This window comes from Oncorhynchus masou, chromosome 1, assembly GCF_036934945.1.
Source record: "Oncorhynchus masou masou isolate Uvic2021 chromosome 1, UVic_Omas_1.1, whole genome shotgun sequence".
Classification (NCBI taxonomy): Eukaryota; Metazoa; Chordata; class Actinopteri; order Salmoniformes; family Salmonidae; genus Oncorhynchus; species Oncorhynchus masou.
Genome location: NC_088212.1, coordinates 41441410 through 41469015, shown reverse-complemented (window position 1 = coordinate 41469015; position 27606 = coordinate 41441410). Strand labels below are relative to the sequence as shown.

At 44.4% G+C, this 27606-nt stretch overlaps 1 protein-coding gene across 1 annotated transcript; it reads left to right on the top strand.

Moving 5' to 3' along the window:
• The first annotated feature begins 65 nt into the window (after positions 1–65).
• On the top strand, positions 66–26506 carry LOC135544414 (rapamycin-insensitive companion of mTOR-like). Its single transcript, XM_064972008.1, is given in 40 exon segments — positions 66–127; positions 253–300; positions 2004–2101; positions 4702–4766; positions 4971–5102; positions 5926–5989; positions 9422–9548; positions 9643–9812; positions 10548–10615; positions 10725–10792; positions 11055–11137; positions 11253–11340; positions 11476–11566; positions 11812–11878; positions 12002–12082; positions 12294–12394; positions 12486–12651; positions 12757–12858; positions 12969–13015; positions 13114–13249; positions 13418–13617; positions 13864–13990; positions 14125–14289; positions 14438–14514; positions 14621–14699; positions 15257–15366; positions 15671–15758; positions 15841–15933; positions 16166–16272; positions 16352–16581; positions 19182–19381; positions 19384–20213; positions 20555–20722; positions 20981–21049; positions 22305–22564; positions 22688–22906; positions 23014–23163; positions 23348–23471; positions 24401–24539; positions 24882–26506. Coding segments are annotated over 40 exon segments (5367 nt in total). The 5' UTR covers positions 66–78; the 3' UTR covers positions 24963–26506.
• Positions 26507–27606: the final 1100 nt, after the last annotated feature.

The window sequence follows — 27606 nt, the reverse complement described above, 5'->3', positions numbered from 1 at the left end:
GTCAATGCGCGATAAACCAATCCATATTATCTCGCGAGATTTCACGAAGTTTCCGGTGTTGTGTATGTTCCTGGAAACATGGCGGTCAGCATCCGCGGCCGTCCGATCCGAAGTCTTCGGATGCGAGGTAAGCTTGAAATACTCACCCCGACATAGGCTTTATAAACTTGAAATTGTAAATTACTATTTACTCTAGTTTCTTTAGACCTAGGTGTGTTTCCTTACAATGTCCCCGTTGTCTATTTTTGACAGGTCGGAATGACAGTGGGGAAGAGAATGTACCGCTCGATCTGACCAGAGGTAACGTTAAGCAGAAAGTATTCACACGAAGTGAAAGCGATGTATTGTACAAATGGATGCTAATGTTTGCAGCAATATATGGTGATTATGCGGCTGGAAAATGGCTGAAAATACCTTATACGGCTTATTGGTTGTTGAATACTTTGATAGATTCTTGCAGAATCTTAAGGAACACCAAAGAGGCGTAACGTCAGCAAGGGTGTATGTTTTACGCCAATTATGTTAAAAAACGTTCTTAAACGGCTGCAAACTGAACGAAACCGGGAGGGAACTAACTGATTTTGTCCAATACAAAATTTATTTTTAGTTGCAAAACACAACTGTTTGGACTAATTAAACCCCATAGCGTATTTATTACTCCGATTTTGTTGCAAAACGTGTCTTAAACGGGGAGGAACCTAACGTTATCTTAATATTCCGAATAAACGCTCGTTTTGCTGTTTGGTTCTTCAACGGTTTCCGTAATGAATACACCCTAGCTATCATAGGCAAGATAATGCTCCTGTGTTGTTTTGATTAGTGACTAGTATTAGCTTGCTTTGCTATACAATGCATTTGTTATGACTGGGTTGAGTTAGCTGGCTAATTATTTGGGCGTGTGGCTAGTTATATAGCTAGCTACATTCCTAGGATTGTAATGTGGTAAGCTAGCAAGCTTTTAAAATATTGTAGCTAGCTAACGTAAACACGGTCAATCATACAGCCGCTAGGTTTGTCTGAAGGTCGTTCACAACTCAGTTGCTAGCTAACTTCCAGCTGAAACCGGCGGTGGGCGTCACATTTTGACAACTCGAGTTCATGGTTAGATAGACATTGAGTATGAGTATTTACTAGCCAGAAGCTAATACACTCTGATGGCTTTTCCAGGACAGGTTGTCAACTCCTGTCCTGCCAGCGTTTCACTTTTCCTGTGATGGAAGCCCCTGGACTCATTAATGTCCCTATGCAATCACTTGCATCCTACAACCATGCCCTCAAATTGTTCCCGATGCTGCTTTTACTCCTGTGACAGATTGATGAACTCCTATTCATCTGTTTACAATCATGTTTTTAATAAGGATAGAGCATGTACCGTTAATTGTGAACAACTGCCTTCAAGCGTTGCACTATGTATCTTTGCTAACACCAGTTCTACCCTCACAGTATTTCATGTATAAGATGGAAGGGGGTACCTCGTCAGTTGAACAACTGAATTCATTCAACCAAAATGTGTCTTCCGCATTTAACCCAACCCCTCTGAATCGGGAGGCAGAGCATGGATATACCCATGGGAAGTCAAATTGCATCACATTTTCACTGTGCTATAGAATAGGTTGCAGTTTGGGATCCAAAGCAGCTTAGTTGAGTGGCTGCCTGAGCACCCTTTTCCTCTGGTACATTATCATTAACAGCCCCAGCCTGACACAGATGGAATTATATGAGATACTGTAGCAAGGTGTGTTTATGTGCATGTATCTTTTAGCTACCATGTCATGGTTGAGGTGAATGAGATGAAAAACAGAAGGAACTTCCTACTTTTGACCCTGCCTAAACATGCCTTCTATTTAGATGTCCAGGGTGTGTTTACTGTTCACAGTGCATTGGTGTGACCAGCTAAAACGAGTTCATGTTCGATACCGATATATGTGCATTGGTTCAGTGTTACTGGAATATCAAAAAGATTTGATGTTTTGTTAGTATTTCAACTCCCTTCTTTTTTACAGAACCCTCTGACAACTTGCGTGAAATTCTTCAAAATGTTGCCAAGCCACACGGCGTCACCAACATGCGGAAACTGGGCCACCTGAACAATTTCATAAAGGTATTACTGATTTATGTAATGATGGTCATGGCAGTTGCCCTCATTATTGAAGTGCATGGTTTAGCTTTGCTGTATTGTGCCCCAACGTAACATTGTTGGACTGTCTGTAATTAGGTTTAGGGTCAAAGTTAAAATAAAATATCACAGCTTATAAGTGTCGACATGGTCATACTCGTAATCGTATCTGTAAATTGACATTCGGATCAGATGATACTCGTAATGGGGGAAAAAAGTAAGTGTTTTAATATAGGTAGCGCAATTGCTAACTAGCGTCAGCGCAATGACTGGAAGTCTAATCATTGCAATAACGCTGGTTAGCAATTGCGCTAGCTAAAGACACAATGGTATCCACGATTTCATCTGACTCGGGGAAGTGGATAAAGGGCCTCATTGCCAAAATCCGAAAGTATCCCTTTAACATGAGATCAAACTAATGAAAAGCACAAATGGGACTAGTAAGATCACGATTAATGTGGATAATCAGAGGAAGCGTTTGGTCTGCTGAAGCTGGTCATGAAGATCCAGTGTTGGTCAATATGGACTGGAGATGGTATATTGTTAATCGTATGGCCTATTAATGACACACACACTGAGTGTACAAAACATTAAGGACACCTTCCTAATATTGAGTTGCACTACCCCCCCATCCTCAATCGGGGCATGGACTCTACAAGGTGTTGAAATCGTTCCACAGGGACGCAGCGACGCCATGTTGACTCCAATGCCTCCCACAGTTGTGACAAGTTGGCTGGATGTCCTTTGGATGGTGGACTGTTCTTGACACACACAGGAAACTGTTGAGTGTGAAACACTGTAACGCTGCTGGGTTTTTCACAGTGCGCCTGGCACATACCACCATATCCCGTTCAAAGGCACTTAAATATTTTGTCTTGTCTATTCACCCTCTGAATGTCACACAATCCATGGCTCAATTTGTCTCAAGGCTTAAAAATCCTTTATCCTGTCTTCTCCCCCTCATCTACACTGATTTGAAGTGGTTTTAACAAGTGACACCAATAAGGGATCATCGCTTTCACCTGGATTCACCTGATCAGTCTGTCATGGAAAGAACAGGTGTCCTTAATGTTTTGTGCACTCAGTGTATAGCTGCATCTTAAGTAGTCAAAGTTTTGTTTGGTTTAGGTGTCTGGTGCTGCATTGTGCATTCAAGCTCTTAGTTGGGTCAAATGTCACTTCCACCTATCTTCACCTCGTGGCTTCATCATCCTGACCAACGTGATACAACTGGTCAGGTGACAGTTAATTACCGGCAGATATACACTATTGCTTTCACCTAGCTTTTCAAATCAGTGCTGACAAAGGAGAGGAGATGAAACTACTTTAGGCTGCTGATATCCACCTTGGTCTGATCAAAGCCACATGACATGCAACCTTCATTTAGGTTAATTTAGCTTTTATTTAGGAAGCAACTTTAGAGTATTGAGATGCGTCTGCTGAACATTCTTCTATGTGTAGCCGTTGACCTCTCCTTGGCCCGCTGTTCCTCAGCTCCTGCAGTCAGGCCTAGCTGAGTTTGTCATTGTGATGCTGACAGTGATGGTAATAGGAGCTCTGGCCATGGGGCAGAGCTGTAACCTCATGTGCGTCAACAGCACTCTGACTTTGAAACCAGAGATTGTTGGTAATTGTTGTTCTTTTGAAACTGGAGATGTTGCATGTGGTCTTTTCCAAGGTTGTTGCAAGTAGATCTGCAGGCTTAGTGTCCCTCCAGGTGCCACACCATGTCAAGGATATTATTCTGATAGTTGCGTCGAGGTTATCGACAATCAGATGTTTAGTGGAAGATGTTTAGTCAACTTGTATGGGGACTATTTGAACCGTTCATGTCAAAAGATAAACATTGGTATTCCAAGCCTGTGACATCCCCACTATAACTTAGCATGTCCTGTCCTGATAGGTTAGTGTCAGTGTTATTGTCCTATGTAAGATTAGAGCGGTGAAGGCAGCTACCAGATACAGTTGGTCTGAGCTGTGTGTATACACCTGACTCTCGGTTTACCGCTGGACTGAGTGAGTGTGGTGTTGAGGCCTGCAGCTCCTTTTAAGGATTCCAGGAAAGCGAGAGGTGACCTAATCCCCCTGTAGCATGTTCAGTGCCCCCCTTTCCCGACCTCTCCTGCCTGCCTGGGCTCTGACATCACTGCTGATTCCAAACTCACTCACACACTGACCTACTCCCTCTCACTCCGCTCCCACCCTGCACTGGGGTTTACGGAGTGTGAACGGTGACTTATTTTCAACCCTACAGCAAACTGTTTAAGCGCATTGATTTAAAGCATTAAAACACTATGAATTGAAGATTTTGTCAGTTTGTCGCACTGTGCAAAAGATGCCATGGCCATACAAGCTATGAACAAGTAATAAACATGTCCTTGTTGTAATGTTGCCTTACTAAATATCAGGGAAAAAATCCTTGTGACTGTAAATGTAATGTACATACCCCAAATATATGGGTCTCTGTCTCAATGCATATGTTCGCTATATATTAAAATGTCTTCGGTCTGTATTGTTATGGATAGCCAAAGGACACAATGCATCCTCTGTCAACTGATTGTAAGTCCAGTCTTTCTATGTTTCAGCTGCTAATCAGCATTGGCCACTGCGAGGAGAAGTTTGGGTTTACATATGAAGAAATCATCATCTGGTAAGTAGTCCCATATAGTGTAACCTAGAACACTTTAAATGATTTTTATCCAAGAACTTCCATTGTTTGTGGAACATATCCAAATTAGTGATAGGTCATTGTAACCAATTTTTGGGACAAAGCTATGCAAGTGTCCATTTTGTGTCCGTAAGTGTACGTTGCCATTTCGTGTCAATCTAAGCTGTGTTTTGTGTCCCTCCCCAGCCTGCGGTTAGCCCTGCTGAATGAGGCCAAGGAGGTGCGTGCTGCAGGTCTGAGGGTTCTGCGGTACCTCATCAGAGACAGCAACGTGTTGCAAAAGGTCCTCAGATTGCAGGTGGACTACTTGATTGCCAGGTGAGAGAGATACTCTGTCGCGTCCTCACCTGCACAGGGACACACTGGATTCATCTTGTACAATTTAGCATGCAGGTAACTGCCAAAATAAAGGAAACACCAACATAAAGTGTCTTAGTAGGGCGTTGGGCTAGCATGACACAGAACAGCTTCAATGTGCATTGGCATAGATTGTACAAGTGTCTGAAACTATATTGTTGGGATGCGACACCGTTCTTCCATGAGAGATTCCAAAATTTGGGTTGTTGATGTTGGTGTACAACGCTGTCTTAGGCGCTGCTCAGAAATCTCCCGTAAGTGCTGAATTGGGTTGAGATCTGGTGACTGAGACAAATACACACAACCTTTAAACCCTGTATGCTCCTTTGAGACCCCTCTTTTTAAGTCACTGAGATCTCTTCTAGCAATGGTAGCCAATATAATGGGCAAGTGGGCATTTTTATATATGACCCTAAGCATGATGGGACTATTTCATTGCTAAATTAACTCCGGATTCACACGTGTAGAAGCACCTGCTTTCCATATACTTAGTATCCCTCATTTACTCAAGTTTTTCCTTTATTTTGACAGTTACCTGCATGTTACATATGTTTTAACATATTTTACAACAATGTAGTTCATAAAATTAAGGGAGTTAAGTTGTTGCACTTGAGTATTACTACTGTGGTAGTCTGTTGCTTGCAAAGTTGTTACTCCATCAGAGGTAGCATAGAATCATGGGGACTATTATTCCATAGTGATAGCATGATGATGTATAACCTGGTGCGATATGAACCGTGGCTGTGATGTCATACCCCCCCCCCCCCCCCTGTGCTTTGATCAGGTGCATTGACATCCAGCAGAGCAATGAGGGGGAGAGGACTCAGGCCCTCCGACTGGTCAGAAAGGTAAATCTGCTTTCTTCATATTGCACTAATTTCATATTTTGTTCTGTAAAGTCATGTGTATAGTTAAGCAATAAGGCCCGAGGCGGTGTGGTATATGGCCAATATAACATGGCTAAGGGATGTTCTTGTGAACGACGCAACGCGGAGTGTCTGGACCCTGCCCTTACCCTTGGTTTCTTGGTCATATGTCACAAACTCCGAGGTGCCTTATTGCTATTATAAACTGGTTACCAACCAAATTAAAGCAGTAAAAATAAATATTTTGTCATACCTGTGGTATACGGTCTGATATACCATGGCTGTCAGCCAATCAGCATTCAGGGCTTGAAGCACCCAGTTTATAATTTAAATGATTGCATAGGGGACCAGCCAACATGCAGGCATTTTGCGTACCAACTACGCAATTCTCTGTCCATGTAAGCAGATACGAGATCGAGTTAAAAGTACAGCAGAAATTATTGGGGCCTGATTTGTATAATTTATTGTATTTTTTAAAAACATTTTAATAAAAAATAAATCCACTTAGTAAATATAACATCCCGATTCTCGAGCTGCAACACACAAACATGTATGGAGTTTGTGTCAACGGACATGGAGATGAATACATCGCTATTCGACATAGCTATCCCGTGTCTGCCCCTCCTGTTTGTTGTGACGCTGAGTTTGCAACTGTCAGCTGTACGTAAACACATGGACAAATCCCTTTCGACTCCGTGTGTTGTAGAAAGGTAAACACTAATTATTTCAAGCTAACGTTAGCGAACATAAGATAGTGAGCTCTAAAGTGCCAGCAGTTCACTCGCATTTGCTAGTGAAATAAATAAATAAAATGCAAATACGACAAATAACTGCTCGCATTTGTGCGAGTGTGATATGCATTTAATTCTGCGACCCATTAGTTGTATTTCCCACGTAACATTACGAGGATCACGCAACCTGAGACTGTAACTGTAATTATGATCCACGTATAATCAAAAATAAATATAAACATTTTGGCATTATATTGAGTCGGGAGTTTAGAAAACTGCGCGAGGAGGAATGGAGTGTCGATTATTAGCTATAGAGGTAATACTTGTATTTGCACTAGATTTGAGATTATATACATTTAGAAAATCTGAAATTATGTATGCGCTGCAAGGAAATACGAAAGGCACCTTTACATCGGCTGAAACACCGGACTCTTCTAGCGAACAGCGTTCAGATTCACTTTGCGGTAGCCTACTTAACCTTCGTGTAGCCAGTTTGCGGTCTGTGTCGATGCACTCATTTGTTTTTGTTATGTTTTCAAAATTATTTTGCTTTTAGTGTTAATTGGGAACCGTGTCTAAAAAGCCAATACTTGTGATTGGCCCTGTTTGAGAGGTGACAAGCGTTCTTCTACTATAGAAACTAAACTTGGGGCCATGTGCTAAGAAACATGTAGTAGATAATGATCTCAATTCTACACTGTACATGTAATCTCCAACAATAAAGGCCCTTTGTGTGTTCTTTCTAATTAGATATTGTTAGTGACTTTTACTATATGTGTAAATGGAATGCTGTCAAGAAAGTATTCCAACCTTTTATAGACTTGATTTGGTACAATTCTATAATTGCAGTCAGACTCGCAAACAAAGCATGCACGAGCGGGAAAGAGAACCCCAATTCAACACGTGCTACGTGCGCGAGTTGAATCTCGGATTTGCAGTGCACGTCAGGTTTTCTTAAATTGGCAGGTCTACTTGATTTTTGTATGTTCACTGGCAGCACAGAATAGGAGCATAGTACCAGCATTGGCTGTTATTGGGTGATCTGCGTTGGTGTGAGTGTGTGGATAGTTTGCACATGTCTGGAGTATTTTTTTAATTTATTTTTCCCCCTACATTCTCTGCAGTTTACTGTAAATGCTAACACACACAACTATTACAAGTAATTCTAACTATATACAATGAATACTATATAGGCCAAAATACTGAACATGGTCTTAGTGTTGTCAATGGGTTAATCTTGGATATCAGAGAGAAACCTGAAGAAGGTACAGGTAACTGCCAAAATAAAGGAAACGCCAACAAAGTTTCTTAACATTCCCTTGGGCCACCACAAACCAGAGGAGCAGCTTCAATGCGCCTTGGCATAGATTCTACAAATGCCTGCAACTATTGGAGTGATGCGACGCCATTCTTCCATGAGAAATTGCATAATTTGGTGTTTAGTTGATGGGGGTGGAAAACGCTGTCTTAGGCACCTCTCTAGAATGTCCCATAACTGTTAATTTAGTTTAGGGGTGGGCACTGTTATTCGAATATCTGTTCAATCATTGCATACACTGAGTGCACAAAACATTAAGGACTCCTGTTCTTTCCATGACAGACTGACCAGGTGAAAGCTATGATCCCTTATTGGTGTCACTTGTTAAAACTACTTCAAATCAGTGTAGATGAGGGGGAGAAGACAGGATAAAGGTTTTTTAAGCCTTGAGACAATTGAGACATGGATTCCATTTGGCATCGTTTAGAAATCTCCCACTTCACTTTCTACTCATGGAGCCTCTGACTGTAGCGCCACTTTTGATTGACAGACAACAACAAGCGACACTTGTGAAACGAAAATATTGAATGTAGTGGTCTATCCTTGTAGGCTATGTAGCAGTGTCACATAGAGGAATTTTAGACAAAGCCTTTCATTCTTAAAATAGGCCTATTTTCTAAAGAAAATGAATACTAATGTCCGTTCTGAGTTTTGAATATCCGAATAACCGTTCCCATCCCTATATCTGAGACAATATCATGGTATTATTTGAATAGTGAAATCATCCCTATATCTGAGAAAATATCATGGTATTATTTGAATAGTGAAATCATTTTAAAATGCTCATCCCTAAATTGGGTTGAGCTCTGGTGACTTACACACACACACACCCTTTAAACCTCCTGTTCTCCTTTGAGACCCCACTTTCAAAGTCGGTGAGATCTCCTCTTCTAGTCATGGTAGCCAAAATAATGGGCAACTAGACATTTTTGTGCATGATAGGATGCTAATTGCTGAACTCAGGAACCGCAACTGTGTGGAAGCACCTTCTGTCAATATATTTTGTATCCCCAATTTACTCAAGTAAATTTGTTTTGGCAGCTACCTATAATACTAAGCTACATTGACAGTCACCTACTTAACCCAGGTTGGTTAGCCAGCTGGCCTCTTCCAGCTGGTGGTCTGTGTCCTTGCCAGTTAATGTGGCTTAGCTTGATTAGATTAATCTGGAGAAAGTGTCTGGGAGGAAGGGCCTAGACTTTAAAGACGTTCTCTACTCACACACAGATTAGACCCACCACCTTCTGAAAGTGGCACTCACGCTGTGTGACCTATTTGCTGTAATGTTGCTTCTAAAATAAGCTGAAGTGCAAAATTAGTGCTGTAACCTTCGCTCTCAATCTCTTTCTCTCTCTTTGTCTCTAGATGATCACAGTGAACGCTCTACTGTTCCCCAGTTCTGTCACCAACTCTCTGATTGCCGTGGGAACAGACGGGCTGCAGGAGAGGGACCGTATGGTGCGCGCTGCCATTGCCATCGTCTGTGAACTTGGTGTGTGGAGCCTCGGCACTGAGAGAACCATCCTGAAGTTACACACATAGTTACTGTTTAATAACACTGTCTTTATGTCAACCATACTATGCAGCGTTGAAGAACCCAGAGGTGGTGGCCAATAGGGGGGGTCTCAGTACCATATTAAAGAGTGTGATCGACTGTCAGCTGAGCCGCATCAATGAGGCTCTGATCACCACCATCCTCCACCTGCTCAACCATCCACACACCAGGCAATATGTTCGCAATGATGTGGAGCTGGAGGTACGCACAGCCGCCATGCACGTGTCAGTATGTACATACAGGCACACTGATTGGTTCACACAGACAGTCCCAGCAAATCACACTACGTCAGTCGGCAGTGACTGTCTCTCCTTGTCTCCAGGATAGATTAAAGCAATATGGTGTGTTCTTACTCATTTTCATGGGAAGCCTCTTGGGAATTGGCTTTCACCTTTACCGTTCTTTCCCATGAGTGCAGAGTGCAGGCTGAGGAACAGAGCCTAGGAGAGGAGGTCAGTGTAGACTATTTAGACACAGCCACTAACCATGCCAGTGAGGATTCACCCTTGGGTTGTTTTTCTCTTTCCCAGGGAGATTACAGTGATCAGTTACATCAGCCCTCTAAAGCCTCTCTCTCCAACACATCCTGTCTATGTGTAAACTGATACCCCCCCCCCCTTTCATACTTGCAGCATGGCCACTCCAGTAACCACTCAGTCTTAACAAGCTTATGGAAGAAGAATGCAAATATTATAATATGGATTATGTGATCATATGGATCAATACGGATAATGTATGTGATCTGTTTGGAGATATATCTGTGTTCCTATGACATGGAATGTCCAACCAGGAAAAAGTGGAACCATGGAAAAGTGGAATTTAAGTCAAATCTCAGCAATAGGAGAAAAAATAGGACATTATTTAGCCTTGCTGATAATGAATACATAGAGAAATGTTTTGTTGCTCTGTGTATGAACCTGTGTTCTGCTCTTTCAGCAAATCCTAGCACCTTTCACAGACTTCCACTACCGTCACAATGCAGACACATCAGAGATCCAGCTCAAGTAAGTGGTGTGTGTGTGTTGTAAACAGAGGCTCTGTTCCAATGTTCTGTTTAGTGTGTTATGTGTCCCTACGTCGTGTAGATTGTGATCCTGTTGTGTGTGTAACCAGGGAGGACCGCGACGCTCGTTTCCTGTCCAGCAGGATGGCTATAGTAGCTGCCTTCCGCTCCTGGTCTGGTGAGTCTCTTTCTCTTCAGCTTTCCATTCAGTTTGGCTCGGCTGGTTGTCTTTGCATTGTGGGTCATGACTTGAAACTGTACCGTTAGTATTTGTTTAATGCCAACAGCTTTGAATGGGTCAACGCTCAAATACCCATCTGAAGAGAATGCTGAGTAGATTCCCTTTTTAAGCTAGTATCGCATTGTTTGCTCTCTGTCTTCACTTTTGCTGCCAAGTCATGAATGTGTTAATGGTAGAGTCTGTCTCCGTTGCGATCCAGGGATCATTAACCTCTGTAGGGCCGGGAACTCTGGGATCCAATCCCTTATTGGTCTGCTGTCTATACCAAATGTGGAAGTGAGGGTGGGTACTGAAATATGAGATTTGTTTAAATAAATATAATGAAAAGTATGCCTTCTCGATCTGTTCTTCGAGAATGACTATTTGTGTCTCTGACCTTTCTCCTTGCCCCCTGCAGAAAGGTTTGCTGGAGGTATTGTATGAGATATTTAGGCTACCTCTCCCCATTGTAACCCAGGACTTTACGGAAGCACTTCTTAGCGTGGGTGAGTGATATTAGCTTTTCTTATTTCTTTAACCCCCCCCCAATGCCCTGGTTATAAACATTTATCAAACATGCATACAAAAACTGCTACGTTTAAATAGTTTATTTTGTCGATGCGTGTTGTGTTCCCCTGTAGACCCCAGTAGGTGCCAGGACAGCTGGAGACTATCTGATGGCTTTGTGGCTGCGGAGGCTAAAGTCCTCCTGCCTCATCGAGCCAGATCCAGGTAACGCATGACACCACAGATAATAAATATATATTTTTTTGAAATAAATTAATCAATATCGCTTTATGCTCCCAGGTAGGAAATGCATTCTACCCACAGGAATGTACAATATAGAATGTATAGAATAGCATGTTATACACCTTTTACTACACACTTTTACTACACAATATGGGTGCCTCTCAGATCCAACCACCATCTCTCCTGTGGCTATAATGTCTGCTTGTTTGTCCTGCTGTGTTTTTCAGGCCTGACCTGATGGATAACTACCTGGCTTTGGTACTGGCTGCCTTCATCTCCAGTTGCCTGCTAGAGGTATGGAGACGGGAAAGCCCAAACTTGAGATTTTTTTTTTTTTTCACGGGTTGTGGATATTATTTTATTATTTCTCGCTCGTGCTTTCATTTTCTCCTTCTCTTCTTTCTATCCACCCTGTAGGGTCTGGTAGAAGTTGTGACCAGCAGTGAGGACCAGATATCCGTGAGAGCCACCATCCTACTGGGAGAACTGCTACACATGGTAACACACAGGGACACGGCTCTCTGATATACCGTATATAGCCACTGTAGATCCTTCTGAGGAGCGTTCTGCTCTGCTGTTGATGTGGCTCTATTTGAGGACACGTATGTACTTGGTAGTTGCCTTCATTCAGCTGTGCATAAATGGTTTGTTATGTGTTTGCTTCACGTTCTCTCACGTTTTCTCTCTTGCGCTCTCTTTCTATTGCTAGGCCAACACCATCCTCCCTCACTCCCACAGTCACCACCTGCACTGTCTGCCCACCCTTATCAACATGGCTGCCTCTTTTGACATCCCCAAGGAGAAACGCCTGTGAGTGTACACACACACATGCACGCAATCACTCACTTTTTTTCACTGCTCTGATTTTTTTTTAAATTGGGCTACTTTTCTGTATTTTTAGACGGGCGAGTGCGGCTGTCAACCACTTGAAGCGTTTCCATGACAAGAAGAAACAAGGGCCCAAACCCCATAGTCTGTATCTGGACCACATTGTCCGCAAGTCTGTGTCTGCACACCACCGGAGAGAGACACACACACGCGTACACCGAGACATCTATGCTATTAAGGTATGCCTCACACAGACATCTTTGCCATCTAGGTTCATTGTTCACCTATAGCCCCAAAGCCTTCCTTAGCAACATTCAGTGACGCAAACTGCGTCTGTGTTGTAGGACACGGAGGAAGCCCTGATGTTGAACCTGAGAGACAGTCAGATCCTTAACCACAAACAGAACCTTGACTGGAACTGGCTCCTCATCGCAACTATCCTCAAGGTCAGTCATAGCAATACTATAAAACTTGTAGAAGACTGACTGGGAGTGTGTTTCAATTGGTTGATTTGCTATTGCCACATTTCATATATGTTTTGGATTTCCCCTCCCAGTGGCCTAACGTTAACCTCAGGAACAACAAAGATGAACAGATGCACAAGTAAGACCCACCTTCCATTCACTACGACAACTCGTGAAATACTGAGCTTGACTGTGGTAAGGTGTCCCCTTTTATAACTGTGTGTGTGTGTGGTCCAGGTTTGTGCGGAGACTGCTGTACTTCTATAGGCCCAGCAGTAAGCTGTATGCAGGGCTGGAGCTGGACCATCCTAAAGCCAGACAGCTCACTGTGGTGGGATGCCAGTTCATCGAGTTCCTCATAGAGTCTGATGAGGTGAGGAAATAGAGCAGAAAAATAAAGGTGCTGAGGAAACTTCTATGTGGGACACATTTTTATTTTGGTGTCACCTTTTTTAAAAGAAAGGTAGCTTTGAAATTGACCTAGCCCCAAACCAATAGCCTTTTTTTCTCATGGCTTTTGTCCACCCTCCACCTCTCCCAGGATGGTCAGGCGTACCTGGAGGAGCTGGTGAAGGACATGGTGGCCTGGCTGTCCTTGTCCTCTGGTCTGAAGCCTGACCGCTGTCTCCAGAGCAACGGGCTGCTCACCACCCTCAGCCAGCACTACTACTTGTTCCTGGGGACCCTCTCGGCCCACCCACACGGGGTTAAACTGCTGGAGAAGTGCGGCCTCTTTCAGAGGTCAGTCTGGACTATTGCCCTTTAAAAATTGTCAGCGTGAACTTGAACAGGAGGAAAACACTGATTGGTTTAAATAACAGCAGCTCCATTTTTATTGGCCAGATGAGTCAGGCAGTAGGCTGTTGAGTGCCAAAAATCCATTGCTTGGACTGGGTTCCTACTGAATGTCTAGGTTGTGGGGAATAGAGTTCCAGTTGAGACACAGCTCAGACAACTGCCTGATTCCGTGCGTGTTCTCCTCCTCAGTCTGCTGAACCTGTGCTCTGTGAAGAATCAGGACGCTGTGTTGAAGCTGGCTGTGTCTACTCTGGACTACAGCACGGATGGACTGGCCAGAGTCATTCTCTCCAAGATCCTCACTGCTGCCACTGATGTAAGGCTTTACCCAGGCGGGAGGGATGGATGAATGGATGCACGGGCTTCAATGTGGGTGATGATGGATAGGTTGTTGCTGAAACAATACTGATCCTGAACAACTTCTTTTCCACCCTCTGTGTCAATACACAGACGTGCAGGCTCTATGCCACCAAGCACCTGCGTGTGTTGCTGAGGGCAGGGGTGGAGTTCTTCAGTAACTGGGGCATGGAGCTGCTGGTCACCCAGCTGCACGACCACAGCAAGGCAGTCTCCATGGAAGCCCTGGACATACTGGACGAAGCCTGCGAGGACAAGGTGGGAGAGGGGCTGGTGGGAGAGGGGCTGGTGGGAGAGGGGCTGACGATGGGCAGAGGGCTGGGGAATGGAAGAACGAGGGGTATGGAGTGGATGTTATATTTTGTTGTCCTTAACGGCTCCATAATGTTTTATTGTGTCGCCCCAGGCTAACCTCCATGCTCTGATCCAACTCAAACCGGCTCTGACCCACCTAGGAGACAAGGGCCTTCTGCTGCTCCTCAGGTCAGTCTGACACACACACACACACACACACACAAATGAATACACAGACACACAGGTGTGCTGAGAGGTTGTGTTCCACCTCTAAAAACCAGTGTCCTTTGTGCAGGTTTCTGTCTATTCCTAAGGGCTTCTCCTACCTCAATGAGAGGGGCTACGTCAGCAAACAGTTGGACAGATGGCAAAAGGTAAGCCTGCTCGTTCATTCATTTCCCCATTAGCAGCAACCGCTACACTTCCATTGGTCCATTGGTCCACACGAAACACAGTACAAAACAATCATTCACAAATAGTAAAAAAAAAACAAGAACATAAAGACATTTCTAAATCAAATGACATTTAAAGCTGCAATAACGTTTTGGTCGACTCGACCAAAGTCACACAGAAATGTGTTATAGAACAAGTTTTAGAAGTGATAGATCTGTTCAATGTGTGCTATGCTTTCCTTTAAGTTTTTAGTTTTTGCATCTTTTACTTTTTGATTTTGTACACCAGCTGAACATACAATATTGTTGGTTATGGAAAAGATATATTTGACAGCGGTTTAGATGGTATAATGATTCTCGACACTGTACTTGCTTATTTTCTCGCACAGTATTTGAAATTTAGCAACCAGGAAATGGAAGAGCGATTTCTGCATAGTGCAACTTTAACTGTCTTGATTGTTTTTAAAACTCTCTCAGTACAAATGTAATCCACTAATGATTTGTTTTCTGTACCCCCCCCCCCTGACTGTGATGAACAGGAATACAACCTGAAGTATGTAGATCTGATTGAGGAGCAGTTGAATGAAGCGTTAACTACATACCGGAAACCTGTGGACGGAGACAACTATGTCAGACGTAGCAACCAAAGGTGAGACTGCTTATCTTGCTAAGCTGGACAGTTAGCCATGATCCAGTGGTCACCAGCCCTGGTGCTGGAGGGTTGCAGGCACTGTGTGCAGGCCTTTGTCCTGGCCCAGCACTAACTTGCCTGATTTGGCGCTTCATAGTCTTATTTAGATAAGTGGAAGCTGTGCTGGGCTAAAACAACTGTAAAGTCTGCATACCTTGTTTCTCTCCCACCACCAAAGAATCCATCGGCTGTGATCTAGAGCCAACTGTATTTTTCTCAGTTGTTGAACATGAGTACATTGTCTGTGTTTTTTTGTCTCTAGGTTACAGAGACCAAATGTTTATCTTCCTGTGCACTTGTATGGTCAGCTAGTCCATGACAAGACAGGCTGCCACCTACTAGAGACTCAGGTAACTCTGCTTTACAAAGGGCTTTCTTAATGTGACGAATCTATGGGTTTTGGTGTCTTACCGACTGTCTCGCGCTCTCCAGAGCGTGGTCCCTGACCTCAGCTACACAGTTCGCTCCCCGATGCTGGACACCTGGGAGGGCATCAAACAGCTGAAGGCAGCCCTCTGGGCTCTGGTCAGTCCCCCTAACCACTCGGCACACAAATCACAACGTCGAATGATAAGTACACGTGTTGTCAGTTACAGTAAAAGAAGAAAATAAACACACCATTGGTTCATAATGGTCTTTATTTTCTCTTGGGTAGACGTAATAGACCGTCTGCGTCATCCAGTGCTCTGACATTGGTTCCGACTGTGGTTCCCAGGGTCTGTTGTGTTAATTATAGTGAATGTATGTCTCTTTCCAGGGTAACATTGGGTCATCAAACTGGGGTCTGAACCTGCTTCAGGAGGAGAACGTCATCCCTGACATCCTGGCCTTGGCACAACACTGCGAGGTCCTGTCCGTACGGGGGTAAGGGGACACGCGCGCGCACACATCGATGAACCTGATGTCTCGCCAACAGTCTCATGTCTGTTTTCTCTCCCTCCAGAACGTGCGTGTACGTCGTTGGCGTGATCTCCAAGACGCGGCAGGGCTGTGAAGTGTTGAAACAGTATGGCTGGGATACAGTCAGACACAGTCGCCAGACACTGTGGCCCGTCACCCCAGAGGAGGTGGACAAACCGATGACCTCTGAACTTTCCTCCGTACCGAGCACGCTCAGTCTCAACTCCGAGTCCACCAGCTCCCGGCACAATAGCGAGAGCGAGTCCCAACCCAGTGAGTTAACCATGAAACTCTTCACCAGGCAACAAGGACAGTTTCTGTTAAACACATCCTCAGTAGCACTTTCTTTTACTATTTTGTTAAATTGTGTAAGTTCTTTCCTTAATGCATTTTAGCCAATCAGTTGTGTTGTGAGAAGGTCGGGGCGTATACAGAAGATAGCCCTGTTTGGTAAAAGTCCATGTCCATATTATGGCAAGAACCGCTCAAATAAGCAAAGAGAAATGACAGTCCATCATTACTTTAAGACATGAAGGTCAGTCAACATGGAAAACGTTAACTTTGAAAGTGTCTTCAAGTGCAGTCGCAAAAACCATCAAGCGCTATGATGAAACTGGCTCTCATGCGGACCGCCACAGGAATAGAAGACCCAGAGTTACCTCTGCTGCAGAGTATATGTTCATTAGAGTTACCAGCCTCAGAAATTGCAGCCCAAATAACTGCTTCACATAGTTCAAATATTTCAGACAGATATCAACATCAACTGTTCAGAGTAGAGGTTGACCGATTAATCTGAATGGCCGATTTAATTAGGGTCGATTTCAAGTTTTCATAACAATTGGAAATCGGTATTTTTGGACGCCGATTTGCCGATTTTTACACCTTTATTTAATCCTTATTTAACTAGGCAAGTCAGTTAAAACATTATTTTCAATGACGGCCTAGGAACGTTGGGTTAACTGCCTCGTTCAAGGGCAGAAAGACAGATTTTCACCTTGTCAGCTCGGGGGTTCCAATCTTGCAACCTTACAGTTAACTAGTCCAACGCAATAACGACCTGCCTCTCTCTCGTTGCACTCCACAAGGAGACTGCCTGTTACGCAAATGCAGTAAGCCAAGGTAAGTTGCTAGCTAGCATTAAACTTATCTTATAAAAAACAATCAATCATAAATCACTAGTTAACTACACATGGTTGATGATATTACTGGATATTATCTAGCGTGTCCTGTGTTGCATATAATCTGACTGAGCATACAAGTATCTAACTGAGCGGTGGTAGGCAGAAGCAGGCGCGTAAACATTCATTCAAACAGCACTTTCGTGCGTTTTGCCAGCAGCTCCTCGTTGTGCGTCAAGCATTGCGCTGTTTGACTTCAAACCTATCAACTCCCGAGATGAGGCTGGTGTGACCGAAGTGAAATGGCTGGCTAGTTAGCGCGCGCTAATAGCGTTTCAAACTTCACTCGCTCTGAGCCTTGAGGTGGTTGTTTCTCTTGCTCTGCATGGGTAACGCTGCTTCGATGTGGTGGCTGGTTCGAGCCCAGGGAGGAGCGAGGAGAGGGACGGAAGCTATACTGTTACACTGGCAATACTAAAGTGCCTATAAGAACATCTAATAGTCAAAGGTTAATGAAATACAAATGGTATAGAGGGAAATAGTCCTATAATAACTACAACCTAAAACTTCTTACCTGGGAATATTGAAGACTCATTTTAAAAGGAACCACCAGCTTTCATATGTTCTCATGTTCTGAGCAAGGAACTGAAACGTTAGCTTTCTTACGTAGCACATATTGCTCTTTTACATTCTTCTCCAACACTGTTTTTGCATTTAAACCAAAATGAACATGTTTCATTATTTACTTGAGGCTAAATTGATTTTATTGATGTTTTATATTAAGTTAAAATAAGTGTTAATTCAGTATTGTTGTCATTAATATATATATATATATCTATCTATCGTCCAATTAATCGGTATCGGCGTTTTTGGTCCTCCACTAATCGGTATCAGCGTTGAAATATCATAATCGGTCAACCTCTAGTTCAGAGGAGACTGTGTGAATCAGGCCTTCATGGTTGAATTGCTGCAAAGAAACCACTACTAAAGGACAACAATAATAAAATAAAAAGAGACTTACTTGGGACAAGAAACATGAGAAATGGACATTCGACCGGTGGATATCTGTCCTTTAGTCCAAATATGACATTTTTGGTTCCAACCGCTGTGTCTTTATGAGACGCAGAGTAGGTGAATGGATGATCTCTGCATGTGTAGTTTCCACTGTGAAGCGTGGGGGTGCTTTTCTGGTGACACTGTCAGTGATGTATTTTGAATTCAAGACCCACCTAACCAGTATGGCTACCACAGCATTCTGCAGCGATACGCCATCCCATCTGGTTTGCTGGTTTGCGCTTAATCCCACTATCACAATGACCCCAAACACACTTCCAGGCTGTGTAAGGGCTATTTGACCAAAAAGGAGAGTGATGGAGGGTTGCATCAGATGACCTGGCCTCCACAATCACCTGACCTCAACCCAATTGAGATAGTTTGAGATGAGTTGGACTGCAGAGTGAAGGAAAAGCAGCCAACAAGTGCTCATCCTTCTAGACTGTTGGAAAAGCATTCCAGGTGAAGCTGGTTGAGAGAATGCCAGGAGTGTGCAAAGCTGTCTAGGCAAAGGGTGGCTACTTTGAAGAATCTTTAACAATTGTTTGGTTTCTACATGATTCCATATGTGCTATTTCATAGTTTGTCTTCTACTATTCTACAACGTAGAGAAAAGTACAAATAGAAAACCCCTTGAATGAGTAGGTGTGTCAGCTTTTGACTGGTACTGTATGTTGTGTAATGTTTGTCATGTGTATTTAGACATGTACATCCTGGATGATGACAAGTCTGAGATGTTGGACCAATCAGACGACGCCTCCCTCTACCTGCGTTCCAAACCCATGAAGGACCGCAGCCCCTTCACCATCCTGGCCTCCACCCGTTTTGTACGCAACCGCTTCCTCAACTCCCTGTCGCTCCCCAGCAAAAAGTTGCGCTCCACCAGCGACCCCAAGTCAATGGGGGCAGCCGCACCCCCACCGAGCCCAAACTGGGAGGGCTGAGGAGGAACAGGACGGTAACGGAGCCCTCCATCTACTGCTCGTCGCAAGGCGATGTGTTCAATGGGAGAGGCATGCCCAAGAGTCCCACAGTCAGCCTGGAAACCTCCTTTGTGGGGATCAGGGACTCTGTGGGGGGGTCTGAGGAGCAGCTGGGAGAGGGGAGGCTATCCCGGGCTGGTGGAGGGGGGTCTGGGCTGGGGGGTCCTGGAGAGCCCCCGTCCAGGGAGCAGAGTAGCCGGGAACGTCTAGCGGGAGGAGATGGGGGAGGGACTCAGTTTAAAAGCCGCAGTCAGAGCTTCAACACAGACACCACCACAAGCGGCATAAGCTCCATGAGCTCCAGCCCCTCCCGCGAGACTGTGGGAAACCCTGAGCATGCCGAGCCAGACTCGTCGGACTGTGTCAGCCTCGACACAGTGGTCTCGGCCAAGACGGTCAAAACGCTGTACACCCTCGCCCCAACCCAGGCCCACACCAACCACCTGCCTCTCTCCAAGTCTAACTCTGTCTCCCTGGTCCCCCCTGGCTCCTCACACACCCTCCCCCGCAGAGCCCAGAGCCTCAAGTCTCCCTCGGTGGCGGCCATTAAGAGCCTTGCAGACTGCAGTTTCATGTACACCAGCCCGCGGGATGCACTAGGCTATGCTACTCTGAAGAGGCTGCAGCAGCAGAGAATCCACCCGTCTCTGTCTCATAGTGAGTCGTTAGCGTCGCCCGCTAAAGACGTGCTCTTCACTGACACGATCACTATGAAGACCGGTAGTCTGGACTCGAGGCTAACGCCGCGCAGGTAAGATGCGTCGCACACTACACATAAGGTATCTGAACGCTGCACACATATATGGGAAATGCAATATGCATATACAAACGCACACCTATATTCACACTCGCACATTGAACTCGCACAAGTAAGGACAACTTCTCCTGGTGGGTTTTCACTGCCCGTCATGGCTGCCGGCTGCCATTGCTCATGTGTTTCTCAGTCATAGGTGTCTGTCTGTATGTGACTGGTCATATCAATGTTCTACTCTGTCTAATCATTCTCCACTCTCCTTTTAATCTGTTTGTCTTTTATGTGGGTGGGTGTTGTGTGCTGGTTTGTGAGGTCATTGAACTCTCTGTTCTTTCTAGCTCAGCTTGGGCTCCTGAAGGGTTCTTCCCCACAGCCCAGTCTTGGTCGGTAGACAGAGAGAAGCAGACTGAGGTGGAGTATCTCAGGTTGTCTGCTAAGAGAGTGAGCTGTCCAGCCCCCCGCCCCTCTGATGCCCACCGCAGGCCATCCAGAGCCTACGTCCCTCGGTGGGTGGACCACTCCAGTAGTGTCCACCCCTTCCCCCTTTTAGATACCTGGATGTGCTGGTCTGTCAGCTTGTCTGAGGTTTAGCTGTAGTCTCTAGCTGTAACGGTGGCGTGTGTGTTTTAGAGGTAATGGCTCTGTGTGCTTGTGTGTTGTAACTCCGGTTATTAGTCATCTTTAGCAGCAACGGTGTTTCTCTCTTCTGGTTCAGAGCAGTAACGGCTGTGTGTGTGTGTGTGTGTGCGCTGGTGGTCTCTCAGGTTGTCTGCTAAGAGGGTCAGCTGTCCAGCTGTCCAGCCACTCCGCAGGATGTCCATCTCTATGCCTTGGTGGGTGGACCAACCTAGCCTCCATTTTGTAGAGCAGTTTCCCACCTGTGTTGAAATTGGTGTCCTTAAATGCTTAATGTTAAGAAAAATCAGTAACCAAAAACAAAACGATACAGAAAGTAGATGCAGGAAGTAAACGACGTAGTGGGTCAAGTTCTGCAACTAAGGGAGTCGACAATCGAGGCTCAACTTCTCCACTGTTTTGGTGACCTGGCAACCACTCTGTGAACAGCGTGAAGTGAACTCGTGCACATGCGCAGAAACTGTGTGTGACTGAGAGAGGGGTGTTGCATCTCAATATCCTAGCCTATTCATTGATGATATACCCTGCTTTACTGAAATTGCAAGCCAAGAAATTGCGAGATAGTTTTTGATTGCAGATAGTTAGGCCTAGTGCACGGTTTGACTCAGCCTAGTGGCTGACCTGCCTATACTGTGCCCCTCCACACTCTGTCCTCTCTCTCGCTGTGAAAGATGCAAGTGTTTGTTTTCTCGGAAGTACGGTAAATAATCAAGTGTCCTCCGTTCCGAATCTAATCTTGACGCGCATAAATGGGAGTTGACACCGGCAGTCGACGTGCAAGGAGTCGAGGAATCAATCATTTTGGTGTTTGACGCTCCAACGCTACGTCATCGTTGTTAACCGTTAGAAAAAGGGCTAAGGCAAGAGACAGCAGCGAAGTCCTGTATTGCAATACTTTGAGAAGGAAATGCAAACGTTGCTAGGTGGAATTGGGGTACAGTAATGGTAGTACAGGTGCAATGCCTAACCATCTGAATGTGACGTACCGTGAGACCCAAACCGTTGCTGGCAGCAGCGTTGTGAATTCATGTGGAATTGTATTAATTTTTCTTATTGAAAAAACAAATTGCAGTTCAAACGTTAAGACATTTTTTTTCCCAATTGTCACATCCCTACTACTCAGTTTCTGCTTACGCAACACAGTTTCTTAGGTATTTCTTAGTGTTGACTGTCCTTCCCACAGTTTTGTTTTGGAGTATATTGATAAGACTAGGAGGCTAGATTCCCTTTATAGATTCAAGCAGATGAACGCTGCTGTCTTATAGATGGCACTGTGTAGTTGTGGTGTGGATTAGGAGCCCCACATTTCCATGTGTTTTTGTGTGTTTCTCTCTGTCAGTTTCTCACTCTCTCTACTTCTCTCGCCATATAGCTACGTCTGTCTGTGTCTGCCCTCACTCCCCTCGCCCTCTTGTCACCCCTCTCTCTCACCCGTGTCCCTCCGCCCGGCAGGTTTCTGAAGGCGTTGAGCTTTGCGTCTCTGGACAAGGAGGATCTGCTGAGTCCCATCAACCAGATCACTCTGCAGCGTTGCTCGTCGGTGCGCTCCATGGTGCCCAGCGCCACCTACGGCTGTAACGACGACTACGTGGGCCTGGCGCTGCCCATGGACATCAACGACATGTTCTACATCCGAGACACGCCCTACTTCCAACAGAGGACTAGCCCGCCTGCCGACGAGAAGTGTCCGTTCTACTTTGGAGACTCAGACAGTAAGGAAGGAGCGAGAGGGATTGAGAGATGGGTGGATAGTGATGATAATTTAACGTGAATGGTAGAGATGGTTTACTGCCAGTTTCAGTAGGTGTGACTGTTCTGTGCTCTGTGTACTGTAGGTGACGGTGGTCGTCCCTATCCTCCTATCCCACTGCTGAAGCAGCAGTTCAGTATCTCAGAGCTGATGGCCAGCAGAGAGAATAACCAGAACCATATCCTGGGTCCAGAGGAGACGGGTCTACAGGAACACACCGACGACAACTGTCTCTACTGCGTAGGAGCTACTGTACTGGGCTACCACACACAGCCTCAGATCAACAAAGCACACACCCGCACTGGTGAGAACACACACACCAACTACTCTGAACACACACACACACACACACACACACACACTCAGTGGTTGCCTTACCCCACCCCCTCCCCACCCTATCTATCTTCATAGACTACATAGACTTTCCGTGGTCTAGTCAGACCAGCCATCATCTGGAGGTGATGCCTCAATCCAAGTTCTCTGGCGTCTCCGGCTGCAGCGACGCTGCTGTGTCACAGGGATCTGTCTGCAGCACACCTACTCCCGCTGACATAGTGCTAGGTATGCACACACACACATGCACACATACATGCACAGACACACTGCAGTCTCAGGAGGCTGTCTGCAGCACATGCACAGACTACATATTGTACACCTTTGTTGAACATTCTAATTCAGATCAAAATGTCTGATTTGGTCATGTTGTGCGAGTGGGCTCCGATAGGCTGTTCTGTATGTCCGTCAGGTGGCAAGGCAATATCTGAAGACGGCCCAGCCTGTCGGGTTCTGCTGAGGAAGGAGGTGCTTCGCCTCGTCATCAACCTCAGCTCTTCTGTAGGAACCAAGGGCCACGAGACAGGACTACTGACGTAAGAGACACACACACAATTAAACCCCCTCCCCCCAACACAGATTTTCCTGTGTTTTTATATACAGTTCCACACTGAGGTTGGAGTAATACTGTGAAATTGTGAGAATTATGATAATGGCCTTCCATGGTGACATCATCATGCGGTAAGTTAGTTAATAGACCAATAAGAAAGAGTTTGAAACCTCTTTGCCGATAGATGTGGTAAAGAGGTCAATGGAACGCAGACTGGGGGGGATAGAAGAATGCTGATTGGCCCACATACAACAAATCTGATCTAAGTGGATATTTGTCAAATCCGTCATGATTGATACATTGTAAAAGGCCCACACTGGTTAATAAAGTCCGAGTTGGCTGTTTTCGCTGCATAACATTTAGAAGTAGTCCCTTTTCAGGTGTAGAAGAAGTGACTGCTCAATGCTAACTCCCATTCGTATAAGCTGGTAGTATAGCTAGCATAGAGAAATCAGTAAATGTTAGTCATTTTTAACTGTAATGCAGTTGGTTGGTGACGATGACATGAGAAATGTATTGAGGTTGACGAGCATTACACAGATTTAAAAAATAAATCAATAAATTGGTTATTTTAAAAAGCAGTAGGCTAATTTTGTTGAGGGGCAGTGAGGAGATTCAGGATCTTTCCCCCACACGTTTCCATGGCATTTCCATTGTTTTGGTCGAGTTCCAGTGACCTATTTACCGCATCCATAGCTCATTTTCAGTTTTCCACTCCCAGATAGTCCTAGCAGAATTCTTGCTTGAGAAATTGCCCTTTGCTGTGAAGGGATTTGTTTATTTTTGACAATTTTAATTGAAAACATTCACTGACAGGTTCTTAATTGTTACCCAGAAATTATTTTGATATTAAGATACAAAACAAACATGGCTGCATTGGAGCTTTAATGGCGTCTGCTTTCTCTTTCTCTCCAGGATAAAAGAGAAGTTTCCCTATGCGTTTGATGATATCTGTTTGTACTCTGAGGTGTCTCACCTGCTGGCCCACTGTATGTTCCGCTTGCCCTCTCGACGCTTCATACAGGAACTCTTTCAGGACGTACACTTCATACCGGTAAGGTCCTCTTCTGTACGGTCTCTCCATTTCTCCCCAGTCCCAAATTCATTCCTAGCCCCTATCTCTAGTTACTTATGTTGACCTGGAAGAATTAAATGGGTTTATGGTAATAGCTACATGTCTTTGTTTGGTGGATTTGTTTTTGTTATATTGCAAACACATCCTTTCAGATCTTCTCTAGTAGTTAGGATGTATGGGTGATGGGTTGAGTGGCAGAGAGAGGAGACCGACGCCCCTCAACCCCTACACTTCCGATTACATTAGTGGTTACAACAGTAATATGACAGTCATCTCCTGTGACCTCTGACCTCATGCTCATGTCACATCCTGTCCCCTCAGATGTACGAGGAAGCAGAAGCGATCCTGTCGAAGCCACCAAAGCCCGTCGGAGTGGATATAGACCCTCCCACGAAGTTCTGACTTTCCTTGTCTCTGTCCTCCCCTCCCTGTTGAGACGCTGCTTTCCCTCCAACCCTCACATAGAGCAACATAGTGAAAAAAGGGAGGGATGGAGAGAATAGGGGAGCAAGGATAAAAGAGAAGAGGGGAGAAGTTTTGCTGAAGTTCAAGATGGAGGGAGCATGGGTGAGAGAAGGAAGGGATGTTAAATAATGTGTGAAAGTGTTGTGTCCAGTTGCTTGAGATAGAGGAGACCGACTGTCTGAACAAATGAAACCTGACACGTCTAGTTTTGTTCCTGCCTATGGCCAACAGGGGGAGCAGTTTTACCAAATGCTGTTTTCAGACGGATGTACAAGCCTGACCAACAGACATCACAGGAAACGCATCAACTACATAACACGTCACACTTAACCTAAAGACAAGCTGGATGAAATATGACTAAGTCTTGACAAATTTGATCTTGCTCTGGTGTATGCTGATATGAAATGAAAAGGGCATGTTCAGTCCATCCTAGTCAGTGCTGGACTCATCCTCTTCTCCCTCATAATGGAAACACTACAGAAGGTTCTAGAAGCCTCCCTCATAGTCATACCCTCAGTCTCTTTCTGCTAGAGATGGTTGTGCTGTGATCTCATAAGTTTATTATTTCCAACTCTGCTTATGATCAAAGACTCATTCTTGTTTAAACAACCATTTTTCTATTTGTCTATAGACTGTCAGACAATCAAACATCAGTAGTGTTTTTAAAACTTTTTTTTTTTTTACCATCACACTTTTTTTCTCCCCATCTGGACACATGGAACATAACTGCTGTGGCTTTGCTGTCTGTCACCCTTTCTGTATTCCTCTCTCTGACCCTGGTTTGGAAGGACACTGCCTCTGACAGTGGCAACAGCTGGGTTCTCACACCTTTTCATTAGTTATTATTATGGAGGTTGTCAAACCCTACCTCTGTGCTTCGCTCTCTCACTGCATGTACAAACGGCATGTCAAAACTGTAATATTAGATCATTGTCACTGTTTCTGAAAAGTGTTAATTTATTTCTTCCAAATGCTTCTAATAATTTCATTGTCTTAAATCATAATAGGTTGCCATCACTTGTTTGCAAACTGGGGAAAGTAATTGTCCCTAAGTTGTTTTCACAATGCAGATATTGCTGTCGATCATTGGCTGAGATGAGAGGACAGGGTGACGTGATCATTTTATGGATTGCTGTAAGGTTTCCATGGGAACAGGTTTCTGTTTCTATTGGTTAGTTTTGCTATCATGCTGCTACACAAGTGGACTCCTAGGGTGATTTATAGGTCTGTTGAGTGATGTCGGATCTATTTATTATATCTGTACCATAGCAGAGTGACTGAGATGAGAAGAGTTATTTATATTTTTTTCCTTGAGACTGTATTATAATTTAATGATTTTTTTTTGTGTGTTTTTTGCTTGAATCGTGGTTTCCCTTGTATAATGTGTATAGTGTGTTTTGGGGCATTGCTGACCTGAAGAAGCATACAATCTTATTAAAGGGATACATTGTTAATAAAAAAACAATCTTGAACTCCACAAACTGAGTGATGGTCTATTTTTATTTGTCTATGACAGCCTGTTTAAAGTTGTTGGTATTATGCATTTTAATCAGCTTTCACATACACATTGTCATTCTCAAATATTAATCTTTGTCACCAACCTAGCTGATGCGTAAACTAATAGGGGAAAATAGAGGGTATTCCAAGTTTCTTAATGGCCTACACCAGGCAGATTGGTTCTGGTTTAGTAATGGGGGAATATACTCTATAGTTCATGCATAAATAAAGATTATTCAGAATGTGACGTAAACTCTGATGTACATATGGTATGTAACATTTCTCCCCCTTTACTTTACCCAAAAGAGGTACATAAAATGTCTCCAGATATTCTGAATGATTTTGTGAGTTCCCACTGTATGAGTTCTAAACGTGTCACACGTCCACATCAACAAACGTCCTGGTCCAAACGCACCAAGACAGTCGAAGAGGGCACGACAACACTTTTCCCCCTCGGGAGACTGAAAAGATTTAGCATCGGTCCCCAAAAAGTTATACAGCTGCACCAGAGAGCATCCTGACCGGTTGCTTCACAACTGCTCGGCATCTGACTGTAAGGCGCTACAGAGGGTAGTGCGTACGGCCCAGGCCTCCTGCCATCCAGGACCTATATACTAGGCGGTGTCAGAGGAAGGCCCCAAAGAAATTGTCAACGACTCCAGCCACCCAAGTCACTTTTCTCTGCTACCACACAGTTTTCACACTGCTGCTACTCGCTGTTTATCTATGCAGTCACTTTACCCCTACCTACATGTACAAATTACCTCTGAACCTGTACCACCTGTGTATAGCCTCTATTTTATGCCATTTCTTGAACTGCATTGTTGATTAAGGGCTTGTAAGTAAGCATTTCACGGTAAGGTATACATGTGTTGTATTTGGGTCATGTGACATAAAAATGGATCTGGAGAATGGGGTTATTACTATCAAAAAAATAAAGTAGATGCTTTTTCCACTTGGAACCGGTAGGTTTGCTAGACCAGGCTCTAATCAATGTCCACAACCAATTTCAGTTCTGAAAAGGTTGAAGTGTTAAGACAATTCTGAATAATTTAAAAATGAACAAAAACTGATTGAAATAATC